The 15,036-nt window shown below is 38.7% G+C and overlaps 1 protein-coding gene across 2 annotated transcripts in view; it reads right to left on the reverse strand.

The window, feature by feature from the left end:
- Positions 1 to 223: 223 nt before the first annotated feature.
- Positions 224 to 15,036, reverse strand: part of LOC149450529 (bifunctional heparan sulfate N-deacetylase/N-sulfotransferase 3-like) — a 347,552-nt gene continuing 332,739 nt past the window's right edge. For both annotated transcript variants that reach the window (XM_089691786.1, XM_089691787.1), the window contains exons 13-14: positions 14,456 to 14,558; positions 224 to 870 (exon numbers count right to left, since the gene is read on the reverse strand). In XM_089691786.1, the coding sequence (XP_089547912.1) occupies positions 751 to 870; positions 14,456 to 14,558 (223 nt within the window). In that variant the 3' untranslated portion in view covers positions 224 to 750. The remainder of the gene's footprint in view (positions 871 to 14,455; positions 14,559 to 15,036) is intronic.

A 15,036-nucleotide genomic window follows, 5' to 3' on the forward strand; every position in this document is an offset into this window, starting at 1 on the left:
ATCTGTGCATTTATCTTGTTTCCTGGAGTCCACTTTTAAGCATTTCGAATAAACAGCATTAGGCTTATAAATGAATATCAACATAGATGCTCTGGATATTAGATATCAATGCTGCATAACCTACCTTCTTGAACAGAATTGCACTGCTTAATTTTTTAAATAAAGTTTAAATTGCTTTAGTCAACAGGCAATTGTAATGGTTTTAAAAAACACACACTCAGTGTTGGTAGGTAAACAAACATTTATTGTAAAATCAGATGATCCAGTGACTTTACAGTTTAATGATAAGATATAACCACTGTTTTTTTATACAGTTTATTATTTTTACCTTTACCAATCTCTAGCCTTAGATGGCAGATTTATAGATATTAAAGCAAGGAAAATGGAAGCTGACATGGACCTTTTGTCCACCATAACCAGGTTTACATTTTCAAAAGTTGTTTATAATAATAGCACCACTCTGGCTCTAGTTTCCTTTGCTCCAGTTTTGATAAATCACTGCCAATAATATGTTAACCAGTCTTTTGTGATGACAGAAACCATGACAAGCTGTAGGTCAAAGGCCATGGACTGACAGATTGTTCTATAAGAGAGTGTTGGTGAGATCCACATGCCAGCACATGGAACATAGCTTTTCTGGTGGTGCTCTCTCAAAAATGTGAATGTTAAAGTTTTGACAGCTGGTATAATAAGTGGTCCTTGAATTTGGTTAATGGGAGTCCCCTTTAAGTATTAGGCTTATATTCTCTGCTATCTTATTTTCTGCAGCTCTTGTCTAAGCCACGCAGGCAAAGGTTGGCCAAGTCTGTGCAAAAGTTTGGACAATTCCACATTGTGATCCCGATAATAGCTTGATAGGAAGGCTCTGCACTAAAAGGGAGAAAACAAGAAAATGTTAATAGATCACACACCCAGTGCATTTTGTGTTAACTAAATGGTACTTCACATTTGATTTTCCATGTGTTCTACCCTTGAAATTATATCTCAATCAAGCCCCACTAGCCCATCTTCACGCGTCTCGCAATATGCCCTTGTGGGCCACAATGGATCTGATGGACTCTCACCAGACGCTACTTTCTTCTTTGCTGTGGCTCCCCCCTGTTCGTCGCCCTTCACCTCTTAGTCTGACATTAACACATACGTTTTGTCTTTGGGACTCCATTAAATATTCTGCCGGTCTTATTTCTGCTCACTTACCCTTGATGCACCTATTCCACAACCCATTGTTTCCCCCGGGCCTTGACAATCCTGGCCAGTTTGCGTGGTGGTCAGCCCATGGCTTCAATGACGTACACTCCATGCTCTCTCCTACTTACTTTTTCGACTTTGCGTTCTTCACATGATATCCCATTGAGGGAACATTTTAGCTACCTCCAACTCCATCACTTTCTTACTACATTATTATGAGCCCATTTTGGTCCCTATAGGGTGACTCCCTTCGAAAGTCTTTGCAGGCACAGGCCTCATGCGCCAGGCTTGATCTCCCTTGTCTACTCTGCTATCATTTCTTATAGGACTCCCCTGGTTTGCTCCTATCATCAGCAGTGGCAATCAGAACTCGGGCGTTTTCTAGATCAGCAAGACTGGCGGATCATGACTCAAACATTGTCTAAATGCTCGAGGAATGTTATTATATTAGAAAATGCCTACAAGGTCCTCTATAGATGGTATTATACGCCTGCCCGATTGGCTCGTTTTATTCCCTCATATTCTCCGACTTGCTTTCATTGTTGTCAACAAATAGGTACCATGGTCCATAATTGGTGGACTTGCCCCAAGGTATGCAGACTATGAATTAGGGTCTATGCCCTTCTCCACACTATGCTACACACAGATATTAAGCATAACCCATATGAGGCACTATTATTTAAACCATTAGTAGGCCTACTCCGTCCTGAGCGGCAGTTAGCATTGCATCTATTTATGGCTACCAAATTGACGATTGCAAGAGCTTGGAAAACCCCTCTTCTTAGCTTTGAAGCCATTAAGAATCAGATTAATTTTATATTGGTTCATGAGAAGCTAACGGCTATGCTGTTAAACACCCACACTAAGTTTCTGCAGATCTGGCGTCCTTGGATTGAGGTGGCTCAACCATCTAGATTTGATCAGACCCTCCTGTCGATATAAGATTCTCCTGGTGCGTCCCTCTGGAGCCCTTTCTTTGTCTTTACTATTCTTGTTTCTTCTTTCTCCGCTTTTCTCTTTTCTTTCCTTTTCTTTTTGTGTTTCTGTCAGTTTTTATGCTATATGCACTGATTGCGATACCCCTAGAGAATTGTGCCTGTAATGGCTTATACACCAGGCAGACTTTTTTGGAAGTCCCTGGTGTAGAGTTCCGATCTGCGTCCAGTCAGACTTCATGCTCAGTTTTTCCTATCATCTGTATGCTACTTTGATCACTATCCTTGGTCTTTGCCCACCAGCTCATTGATTACTATTTGCCGTTAACGCAATTTATAGGGTTTCATTCCTTCTCTTTAGAGATTGTGTTTTTGTACTTCGCTGCTCTTCGTGTCAATATTTCAGTGCATTTGTTATGTCCTTCATCAACAGAATTGTACACCTTCCTTTTTGTGTGCCAATCAGCTTGTTTCTCTGTTGTTGTGTTGTATACAATAAAATTCATTGTAAAGAAATTATATCTCAATCAGACTACAGAGCTGATATATAATAGAGAGTGAATATCACTATCTTCTCTCCACTTTTCACCTCAATGTTAGTCCAAACTGCAGGTTACATTTTACAGCTAATTCATAAAATGTAGGAAATTGTATGGATCCTGCAGTCTGTCAAGGAGTGTTCACTGTTAAATGCAACAGAGAACATCTTGTATTTAGTGGAAAAACTGGTGACATGCCTTTGACAGGTCAAATGACTGGGCTCTCCTTCTGCTTTTTTTGTCTCATCTCTAATTAATGTTAATAGCGCTAAGCATATTCTTAAAGCGAATGTGGTTTATAAATTGACTGTTGGATTTTTTTTAAGGTATCTTCATGGCATGGCTGTAGGCATGGTCACATGTAAGGCTGCTTTAAAATTGAGCTCTAAATTTTTTAGCTTTGAAAATGTGGGTATCTTGGCACATAACCCATATGGAAATGATATAACCATTGACAGGCTTATTTAGCAAGGAATTGTAGTATGATAGGACTTATAGTATCTTATTGCAAACAATTGGATCCTTAAATGTTAAATACCCTAATTCATTTCATTTCTTTACATATCACAACAATATCTCAGCACCTATGTATACAACAGGGTAGCCATTTCAAGTCCGGACATTTTCACCCCCTTCCTTTCCAGGCCAATTTTCAGCTTTCAGTGCTATCACACTTTGAATGACAATTGCGCGGTCATGCAACACTGTACCCATATGAATTTTTAAGCATTCTTTTTAGACAGATAAAACTTTATTTTGGTGGTATTTATTCACCACTGGGATTTTTTTTTTTTTTTTGCTATATAAATGAAAAAGTCCAAAAATTTTGAAAAAAAGTGTTTTTCTTATTAAAGTTTGCAAATAAATAATCTTTCTTCATAAATCTGGGCTAAAATGTATTGAGTTATCTTTTTAGTAAAAAAAAAATAACCCAAATTAGTTTGTAACCAAAAATTATAATTTTTCAAAACTTTTTTTTACATTTTTATTTTATTTTTTTATATTATTATTTATGTTTTTTTTACATACTGTCACCCTAGCAGTACAGTGTCATCATAGTGTATTACTTGTGTGAAGATTTTTTTTTTTTTTACACTGATTGCTTTTACACCCATAAATGCTGTAAAAGCAATCATTTCTCCTTCTCTCTGACTGCATTCTTTCAGCCATTGAGAAATACTGTGAGAGTTATGATTGGTCCCAGCTTGTCACATGGTACAAGGCTGTTGTGAATAGCCTTGTACCATGTGACCTCTGTGATCATTCACAGATTTCACAAGTAATAAGCAATGATGTCAGAAGTGACAGATTGCTTACTGCTATTCATGTGATCACTGATTGGTCAATCAGTGATCACATGAATTGGGACCTCGCAGAGGTCCCGTACAGTGATCGTACAGCGGGCACTGGATCACGGTGCCATGCCTCCCAGAAAGCGCACAGGCTGTGAATGCGGGCACTGTTTATAAACAGCAATCCGCTCCTGCACTGCTCCCGTCCGGCCGTTTATTTACAGGGGCCGTATGGTAAGTGGTTAACATAGGGCTCACAACTCTATATGCAATGCATATAAAACAAAATTGGTCTTATTTTCTAAAAGAGTTAAAGGAAAATGTTACTTCTGTAGCACCCTCCTACATAGGTGCTAGGATTAGATAGATTTAGTATGTGTTTTGATAGGTAAATTTAGTTACCACTCTCAGTTATGCTATAGGTTGTGGTTGTGATTGTTTGTTAGGTAAAAGCATAATTAGCTCACTGTAGTTGGTGAAGCTGTATTCTGCTAGTCAGGTCTGCTCAGTGTGTTCAGCTGCTGCCAGTCTGATAGCCTACTCTGCATTTAAAAAGCTTGAGAAGTTTTTGGATGATAGGTGTGAAGCTCTGTAGATGGCAGCATGAAAATTGATACAGCCCTGGCTTATACCAGAGAGACAGGCTCTGATGGCATGCTGGAAGACTGTATATATTCGGTGAGCACACTGAGCTCTGGGTCTTCTCTTGGATAGGATTAGTCCAGCCTTTAGGGGGCACTCTGCTCTTCCAGGCAATGCTACCATGGGACCCGGGTACTTCTAAGAGCTGACTGAGGGGCTATCTACTGAAGATCTGCTCTGGTATCATGTAAGAGGGAAACCAGCTGTCCTTGGGCCTTGGGAGTACAGACAACTCTGAAGGATCTGCTGTTAATACTCCTTTGGTGCTAGTGGATCAACTTTGGGTCTAGTTAAATGGGACTCCGGCTTGTGTCCTGAAGAGCTTTATCAACCTTATCTCTGCTCTTAACACTCTAAAAAAGAGAGCACCACTGCTACTACCTTAAAGCTGAAATCTACTGTTTTGCTGACTTTATTATAGCCTGTCCTGAAAAAATACTTAAGTCCTCCAGTGAACATAGTTCTTGTTTTTGGCGTATCCCACTTAATTTCCTCAATCCTACCCAAGTTTTCCAAAAATAAAAACAACAAAAACAGCAGCCCTAGACTGGTCACTAAAGTAATGTGTAAATGAGCCTACATGCCTAACTGTGGGGCAAATATTGTGGGAAACCTGGACTGTATTCCTGCAGCTCCAACGGGAGTAGTGCTACACTTTATAATGTTTACACTTTTATATGTCTCTTCTGCATTAGGCTCCATGCACACTGGGCATTTTGATAACGCTGGTAACATTAGCTGTGTAAAATCTTGTTAAAAAAGTGAGTTTTTCAGCTGTTTTTAGCATTTTTGCATTAGCGTTTAGCTGTGTTTTGACGCGTTTAGCTGTATTTTTCTGCTCTTTCTGCTTTTTTTTAACCAAAAAACACATTTTTTGGGTCACAAAAGTAAAAAAATACTGGTTTGCAATGTTTTACCAAGTTTGACCACGTTTTGCCACTTTTTCAGTGTTAGAGTGTTTTTACAGCTAAAAAAACTGCTATAGAAACCCACTAGTCCTGGGGTTTTTTTTCAGCCAAAAACCGTCCCTGCCATAAAATGTTGATTACAGTCTATGTGTGCATGAACACATAGGCTAACATGCTGGGGAGTTTACTGGCTGTAGAAAAAAAAGCCAAAAGCCAAAATCAGTAGCTGTAAAAAACGTCCAGAGTACATGAGAACTTAAAGTATTCTTATTTGCTGGTTCACTGAGATTAATGAATTCTTGTGCATACACAGACATGACTTCATTCCGGTTCATTGAAGACCGGAACACAGAAGAAGGCCACCCGAAGGAGGCAGCATCGCTGGAGTGGAGGCACGTGTAGTTGTTTTAAGAATCTTTATACAAATGATAAAATGTGTGAATATTAATTTTAGTAATTCAATCATGAGCAGATGAAATAGGTAAACAGGAATTTGTTTTTCACATTATTGGATAATTGAAGTGAATATTCACACAATTTATTTTCCAATTTATCTATTTGAAATATATTATATCAGGAACATGATACATCTCAGGTGCTCTTGTACACAAGCCTTTAATGAAACCCTTTACAACATTGACAGCTTTTTAAAAGACTATTACAGCTCTTATTAAGTTTATAAATACTGTTATTTAGCAAATGCTTCATCCTATATTACAAGTAAAATTCCTTTCTATATTCCAAAAATGTGAGAGATGCTGGCAATATCAAGATCTCATAGAGAGATTTTTTTTTTTAGCTGAGAGTATTTCATTAAAAATTTAGTTGTCTGAAATTACCTGAAGCTTGGTGTAAGGCAGGTAATTGTCATGACAGAATTATACATAACATACAGTTGCAATTATAGAAATGTCTCGATTTCCAACACCCACTGAGAAAATAACATGGAACAAGACAATTACTGTAACACCATGCTGCTTGGAAAGTTCTCCTGTTCCTTACTAATTAAGTAAAGTATGACTGGATGTTACATGCTTAATACTCAGTCCACTCAAAAATGAATTGGACAAGAATCAGCTGTATTATCATATGCTTTTGCACCAAAAGCAATGATTCATATGCATAAATATTTCCATAGCATGCTATGATATTGTTAGAGAGCCCAGCAACACCTACTCCCAGTCATCCTTACTGTAGAGCAGTGGTATGGTCTGTGACATATTTAATTAAACCCTGTGCTATCTTAGTGCTTTTTAAGGGCACACAGATTACATGTGGCAAACCATTTGGAAAAAAATCAGCAAGTGCCCAGCTTAGATATCTCTACTGTACTGCCGTGGGAACATTCAGATTATTTTAGAAGAAAATAAATCTCAGCAGTGGCTTTTTTGAACATCCAGGGAGCTCAGTAATGTATTTTCTTTTATGGGGCCCTGCTATATACAGCTACGACTATGTGGTACTAGATAACCCACCACGTAGGTAAAAGTCAGGGGTCCTGTGGTGTTAGGGGATCTGCCCATGTCCTCCTGCCTAAGGCTTCTTTGTGCCACTGTAGAGATCTGCTTCCCTCTACTGTCTGTACTTGTAAGTGGCTGTGCTGCTTATTTATGAGCAGCGGTTTTTTGTATCACTTCCTGTATATGTGTGGTTGGGCTAGAAAACTCAGAGGGAGGTAGTAAATAGAGAGAGAGGGTCTGAGACTACTAGGAAGGAGCTGCCACTAATCCGGGCCAGATAACAGTAATATTAGGCAACTGTTTCTGTTGTCCATAGCTTCTGGGTGTATATACTGAATGTGTGTGTGTATGTATATATATATATATATATATATATATATATATATATATACACACACTATATTGCCAAAAGTATTAGGACACCCCTCCAAATCATTGTATTCAGGTGTTGCAATTACCTCCGTGGCCACAGATGTATAAAATCAAGCACCTAGGCATGCAGACTGCTTCTACAAACATTTGTGAAAGAATGAGTTCCTCTCAGGAGCTCAGTGAATTCAAAGCTGCTACCGTAATAGGTTGCCACCTGTGCAATAAGTCCATTCGTAAAATGTCCTTGTTACTAAATATTCCACGGTCAACTGTTAGTGGTATTATAAAAAAGTGGTAGCAACTGGGAACAACAGCAACTCAGCCATGAAGTGGTAGGCCACGTAAAATGACAGAGCGGGGTCAGCGCGTGCTGAAGCGCACAGTGCGCAGAAGTCACCAACTGTCTGCAGAGTCAATAGCTAAAGACCTCCAAACTTCATGTGGCCTTCAGATTAGCACAACAGTGTGTAAATGCTTCATGGAATGGGTTTCCATGGCCGAGCAGCTGCTTCCAAGCTTTACCAAGTGCAATGCAGTCAGATACAGTGCTGTAAAGCAAGCCACCACTTTACTCTAGAGCAGTGGAGATGTGTTCTCTGGAGTGACAAATCACGCTTCTCTGTCTGGCAATCTGATGGACATGTCTGGGTTTGACGGTTGCCAGGAGAACGATACTTGCCTGAGTGCATTGTGCCATGTGTAATGTTTGGTGGAGGGGGGATTATGGTGTTGGGTTGTTGTTCAAGGGGTTGGGCTTAGCCCCTTTATTCCAGTGAAGGAAACTCTTAAAGCATCAGCATACCAGGACATTTTGGACAATTTCATGCTTCCAACTTTGTGGGAACAGTTTGGGGATGGCCCCCTCCTGTTCCAACATGACTGTGCACCAGTGTACAAAGTAAGGTCCATAAAGACATGAATAAGCGAGTTTGGGGTGGAGGAACTTGACTGGCCTGCACAGAGTCTTGATCTCAACCCAATACAACACCTTTGCGATGAATTAGAGTGGAGATTGCGAGCCAGGCCTTCTTGTCTGACATCAGTGCCTGACCTCACAAATGTGCTTCTGGAAGAATAGTCAAACATTCCCATAGACACACTCCTAAACCTTGTGAACAGCCTTTCCAGAAAAGTTGAAGCTGTTATAACTGCAAAGGGTGGGCCAACTCAATATTGAATTCTATGGACTAAGACTGGGATGCTGTTAAAGTTCACATGCGTGTAAAAGCAGGCATCCGAATACTTTTGGCAATATAGTATATAAATATACAGTCAGGTCCATAAATATTGGGGCATCGACACAATTCTAACATTTTTGGCTCTATACACCACCACAATGGATTTGAAATGAAATGAACAAGATGTGCTTTAACTGCAGACTGTCAGCTTTAATTTGATGGTATTTACATCCAAATCAGGTGAACGGTGTAGGAATTACAACAGTTTGCATATGTGCCTCCCACTTGTTAAGGGACCAAAAGTAATGGGACAGAATAATAATCATAAATCAAACTTTCACTTTTTAATACTTGGTTGCAAATCCTTTGCAGTCAATTACAGCCTGAAGTCTGGAACACATACATAGACATCACCAGACGCTAGGTTTCATCCCTGGTAATGCTTTGCCAGGCCTCTACTGCAACTGTCTTCAGTTCCTGCTTGTTCTTGGGGCATTTTCCCTTCAGTTTTGTCTTCAGCAAGTGAAATGCATGCTCAATCGGATTCAGGTCAGGTGATTGACTTGGCCATTGCATAACATTCCACTTCTTTCCCTTAAAAAGCTCTTTGGTTGCTTTTGCAGTATGCTTTGGGTCATTGTCCATCTGCACTGTGAAGCGGCGTCCAATGAGTTCTGAAGCATTTGGCAGAATATGAGCAGATAATATTGCCCGAAACACTTCAGAATTCATCCTGCTGCTTTTGTCAGCAGTCACATCATCAATAAATACAAGAGAACTAGTTCCATTGGCAGCCATACATGCCCACGCCATGACACTACCACCACCATGCTTCACTGATGAGGTGGTATGCTTAGGATCATGAGCAGTTCCTTTCCTTCTCCATAATCTTCTCTTCCCATCACTCTGGTACAAGTTGATCTTGTTCTCATCTGTCCATAGGATGTTGTTCCAGAACTGTGAAGGCTTTTTTAGATGTCGTTTGGCAAACTCTAATCTGGCCTTCCTGTTTTTGAGGCTCACCAATGGTTTACATCTTGTGGTGAACTCTCTGTATTCACTCTGGTGAAGTCTTCTCTTGATTGTTGACTTTGACACACATACACCTTCCTCCTGGAGAGTGTTCTTGATCTGGCCAACTGTTGTGAAGGGTGTTTTCTTCACCAGGGAAAGAATTCTTCGGTCATCCACCACAATTGTTTTCCGTGGTCTTCCGGGTCTTTTGGTGTTCCTGAGCTCATTGGTGCGTTCTTTCTTTTTAAGAATGTTCCAAACAGTTGTTTTGGCCACGCCTAATGTTTTTGCTATCTCTCTGATGGGTTTGTTTTGTTTTTTCAGCCTAATGATGGCTTGCTTCACTGATAGTGACAGCTCTTTGGATCTCATCTTGAGAGTTGACAGCAACAGATTCCAAATGCAAATAGCACACTTGAAATGAACTGGACCTTTTATCTGCTCATTGTAATTGGGATAATGAGGGAATAACACACCCCTGGCCATGGGACAGCTGAGAAGCCAATTGTCCCATTACTTTTGGCCCCTTAACAAGTGGGAGGCACATATGCAAACTGTTGTAATTCCTACACCGTTCACCTGATTTGGATGTAAATACCCTCAAATTAAAGCTGACAGTCTGCAGTTAAAGCACATCTTGTTCGTTTCATTTCAAATCCATTGTGGTGGTGTATAGGGCCAAAAATGTTAGAATTATGTCGATGTCCCAATATTTATGGACCTGACTGTATATATATACACACACAACTGGAAAGACTTCTAGAAGGTCAGCAGGTTTTAAGTCCTCCCTTGTGCCTGATGTTAAAGGGGCAACTTCTAGAAGTTCATTAAAAGTTTCAAGCCCCCTCCCCCCCACTAGTCCTTGGATAATGGATAAGCTTCTGGAAAGTAGGCGTTTTAAGCCCCCCACTGCACCTGGGGTGCGTGGGGTGACACCTGGATGGCAACTGACCTATCAGAAGTTACCAGTAGAGTTTAGGGGGACTATAAAAAGGGGGTCCTATTCTCTTGGATCAGCCACCTAGGAGGCATCTCTGTGGTGCTCCCCTCCCACCAGTCCTTTAGTTGTGGCAAATTATTATTTGGTAAGTTCACCTTAAATTAAAAGGAGACAAGTCAGTAAGTTTACTTCAGATGGAGTAAGATTGTCAAAGAATATGAGGATGGTTAATAAGTTGTTGTTTTTAATATGGGCAGCTTGAGTCGTAGTGACTAAGCTGTGGTTAAGTAGTGATAATTTTAGTGAAATGCTCAATATATTCATGCTAATTTGCTGTATACAAATAAAGATTTGATTGAAAACGAAGTATACCAATAATAAATGGCTGTGGCCAAGTTATTTATCCAAAATAAAAGTTTTTACGTCTTTTGCTAGGTAATAGCATACTTCCGGCAGTCCCATAAGGTCAGAATAAAGTGATAATTCCTGGTCTGCATACATGTTCCAGGTCAATGACTAACAACGTAGTGCAGCTGGAGTATCAGTGGGACAACCAGGAAACTAGCATTTTCTGAAGATCAGCAATGGCAGCCTATGCGTAAGACAGTTTTGCTTACATGTCTGTGATACTAAGATTTCCAATAATATCCAATTTGCACTTATTACTCTATTTCTTTTTTTAACATGTTTCATTTACAGTGCTTCTAGTGTATAAAGCTGAATGCAATGTCTGGTGATGATTTTGTGTTAATGGTTACTACCACCATTTTAAAAATGACAGATGAGGTGAAAATAAAACAGAGAATTTCAATTTCAAGTGAGAACTATACAGCTTCTGGCTCTTACTGTCAAATTTACAATCCGCTTCTACCGATGTAATATTTTAGGTACAAAAAAAAAAATAAATCTTTCAAACATTTGTCTTTTTTGATATATCACCAGCCACTGCTGCATCTGCGGAAAGTTTAGAATTTTTCTGTGAATGTTTTTGTTTTGTTTTTGTTTAAACCTGTCTACAAGACTCGCATAGACTGGGATAATCATACTTGCTGACAGTAGATTAAATTATGTTTACTCATTACACTTTTGTATTGCTGTGATAGATTGCTGCTGTTGATTTGTATGCTTAGCTTGGGATTTTATGTTCTAGAAAGTTTTAATGATAAGCAGAAGCATACTCTGCAGCATAAACTTCAGGAAATGTAAGGAATCGTATGCAAAATAACTGTATATATTAAAGTGAAAGAGGTACGGTAGAAGACAACGTTGCACAGATGTATGTATATATATATATATATATATATATATATATATATATATATATATATAAAATTATAGCTTTATATTAAGGTACAAGACATTTGATTCCAAAGAAAAGGGAACAAAGTATTTTATTAATATTGAGTTGTGTTGTTAAATAGGAATTGTAGATATGTATATTTTATACATAGTTTCATTGATACAGCTTGGACTAATGTAACTATGCATGTACCATATCTGGATGATGCCCTTGGAAGCTGGAAATCACTGAAGTAGACACCACTACTCCTGTGATCTCCACTAGCTTCTAATTGTCATGATGAGCACCTGGCCTGCTGCATTTTGAGCACGAGAGGTCAGCGGCTCAGCATGGGTGCCATTCAGAGAATGCTATGCATTTTCTGAATGAATGCAAAGTGTTTCTGATTGGGTGAGGTGGAGAGCATGATGTCACCATTTTTTTTTCTATGACCAGTATTAGTTTAAAAATACATAGGGGTTGATTTTCTAAAACCAGAGAGTGCAAAATCTGGTGCAGCTGTACATAGAAACCAATCAGCTTCCAGATATTCTTTTGTCAAAGCCTAATTGAACAAGCTGAAGTTAGAAGCTGATTGGCTACCGTGCACAGCTGTGCCAGATTTTGCACTCTCCAGATTTAGAAAATCAACTTCATAGTGTTACTGCAGATAAAAAGTGCACGTTATATTCTGTAATCTGACCTATTTAAAATTACACAAAAGGTTTGATTCTGGTACAAAGCATTAAAAAGTTGTTTACAAATTAATCACATTTTTTTTTTATTTTTCTTTAAATGTGAAATGTGTAAATATATCTTAAAAGTGTAAAAATATTAACGAACAAAACAAACAAAAACAAAAAAAGTTTAAATATTATTGGGTAATAAAATAGAAATGAACAAAAACAAAATATCATCACGAAAATAGTATTTTAATGGAGCAGGACAATAAGGAATAGGGAATTAATTAGGTCTGATTAGAGTAAAATAAGGGTTAATAAGGTGTTAAATGGAGGAACATTTAGGAAAAAAAAAACTTTTCTACTTGTCAGGTTGCTCTAACTGTCATCATCTGCAGATTAAAGTTCATCCCTTTGATCTGCAGATGAATGAACAGAATAGATGCAATGGTTACTTTGTAAACTGCTTTGTGTCCAAAGTAACTCCAGCTTTGATTAATGAGAGCCAAAAATTGCTCTGTAGTGGGTGGGGGGTCCCTACAGCAGGACAGAAGGACTGGACATGCTACACACATCCTGTATACTATGGTGTTTTCTGGGCATGTGCAGCACGTCCAAAGTCTTGAACTCGTTTAAGAAAACCTTTTTTAGAAAGAAACATGGAGGTCACAATCACTAATTTTTCAGTCTGCAAATACCACATCTCTTGGTTATCATGCTATCCTTTTGAATCAATATTTTGAACCACAGAACAAATATGCAGATAAGAATGTCTGACTTAGAAAATAATAATGCTAGAGTATCAACCTTATAGCCAGACAAAAAGGACTTTCAAAAATATGTCAGCAAAGGCAGCCTCTGCATTTTATAAAGAATTAATTTAAGAGGCCTAAACACCTAGTAAAGATGAGCAAACTTTCAAAAAGTTGGATCAGTTATGGTCCAGCAGAACGTTTTAAAAATTCATGCACTTTTAAATTCTGAATTTCTGTCTAGGAATATGAACCTTGCTCCAAGAGCTAAAGAGCTGAACATGATGCTAAATTGTGCAGAACCTCCTGGCAGCCTCACCTAACAAAATAATGGGACCCCCCAAATAAAAAACAAAAAACATAAGCTACTTCTTTTAATGATTTTACCATGGCTATAATTTAAAGGATGGGATCTAGTGGCATTAGCAGTCAATCTATCAGTGCTCAGGCAATACCAGAAACAGTTGTAAAACAGAAACATCCATTGATCCCTTTCCTCCAGAAGCATTTCAGAAAATGGAACTACAAAAATAATAGTGAGATTTTTATTAGGCTTAGAACATCCGAGTGAAGCGATGCAGTCAAAATCTAACATGTGAATTTGCGTATTAGTCCTCATTATGAATTACCACTACTGCTTCTGATATACAGTATCTTCAGGTCCCTAGCACTAGTATCCCTTTGATGCTCTTCAGAGCTTTCTTCTCTCCGACTGCAGAGGGTCACCTATTCTGGTGAAGGACGAGTCTCAGTCCTCTTGGTATGTTATTCATAAAGTAAAATATGTTAGCAATCTAACAAGAAAAGCGAGACCCTTCATAAAGTCTGTGGCAAATGAACAGATACTCTCATGCTTAGATCTTATCAATAGAGTCTCTCTTAAATATAACTTTTTTTTTTTTAGCATTCCTTTGGTTATTTCCTGGTTTCCAGGCTTAGGCACAAATGATGTCATACATCTAAGAGTCTTCAGGAAGGGAGGAGGATTTTTTCAGCAAAGCATACCCCCTCTAATGGAGCTCGTGATAGCCTTAAAAATCCTGCATTAGTTCTAGCCCTTCTCCACTCTATCCGACACATGTATAACATTTTTGTCTCGACATACACCTTTAATAGTGAGTTCATGGAAAACAAAAATTACTGTACTTTCAATTAATTTGAATGTTTGTCACCTGAAAATGATGCTGCTAATTTGTTATTATTAGTTTATTTCCTGGAATGCTGTTAATTTTTGAACAAAAAACATAAATGTAATTTATAATAAAGAAATACTCACCTCGTCATCCATTGAAGGATATTTTCTACCTTTGCTTTTTCCCAGACATTTTGTTTTCCCCTCCTCCAATAGCTGACACCAAAAACCTTTATGCGAATCAAACCTAAAATAAAAACATCATTGAATCAAAATGCATTCCCTGGTATACATATTGTCAGCTGGTCATTACAAGCTGGGCACACACTGGTGTGCTGTGGCTTGGCTGCAGTGCGGATGTATGCGTGATTTCAGTTGACTTTACTTGTATTTTTTTCCATGGTCCCACATTTGTGCTGCATTTTCTGAAAGCAGACCAAAGATGTGGCATGCAGAACGTTTGGTGCTCTTTCAGAAAATATGGCAAAAATGCGTGACCTAATAGAAGTCAATTGGACCATAGCCAAAAACGCGGGTAAACCACACAGAAACCACAACTACACCTCTGCTTTGGCCAAACCTCAGCACACCCTTAGAGATGGAAGGTAACTTAGAACCTGAAAATTATAGATAAAAGGGGTTGTCTGTTTATTCTCCTCTATTACTGTGAATACCAGAGATGTTGCTAATAGAGATGGGCTAGATGTTTGAGTCGAACATGGGCT

This window comes from Staurois parvus, unplaced genomic scaffold (genome assembly GCF_062004578.1).
Source record: "Staurois parvus isolate SC_StPar_1 unplaced genomic scaffold, SC_StPar_1.0 ptg000572l, whole genome shotgun sequence".
Taxonomy (NCBI): domain Eukaryota; kingdom Metazoa; phylum Chordata; class Amphibia; order Anura; family Ranidae; genus Staurois; species Staurois parvus.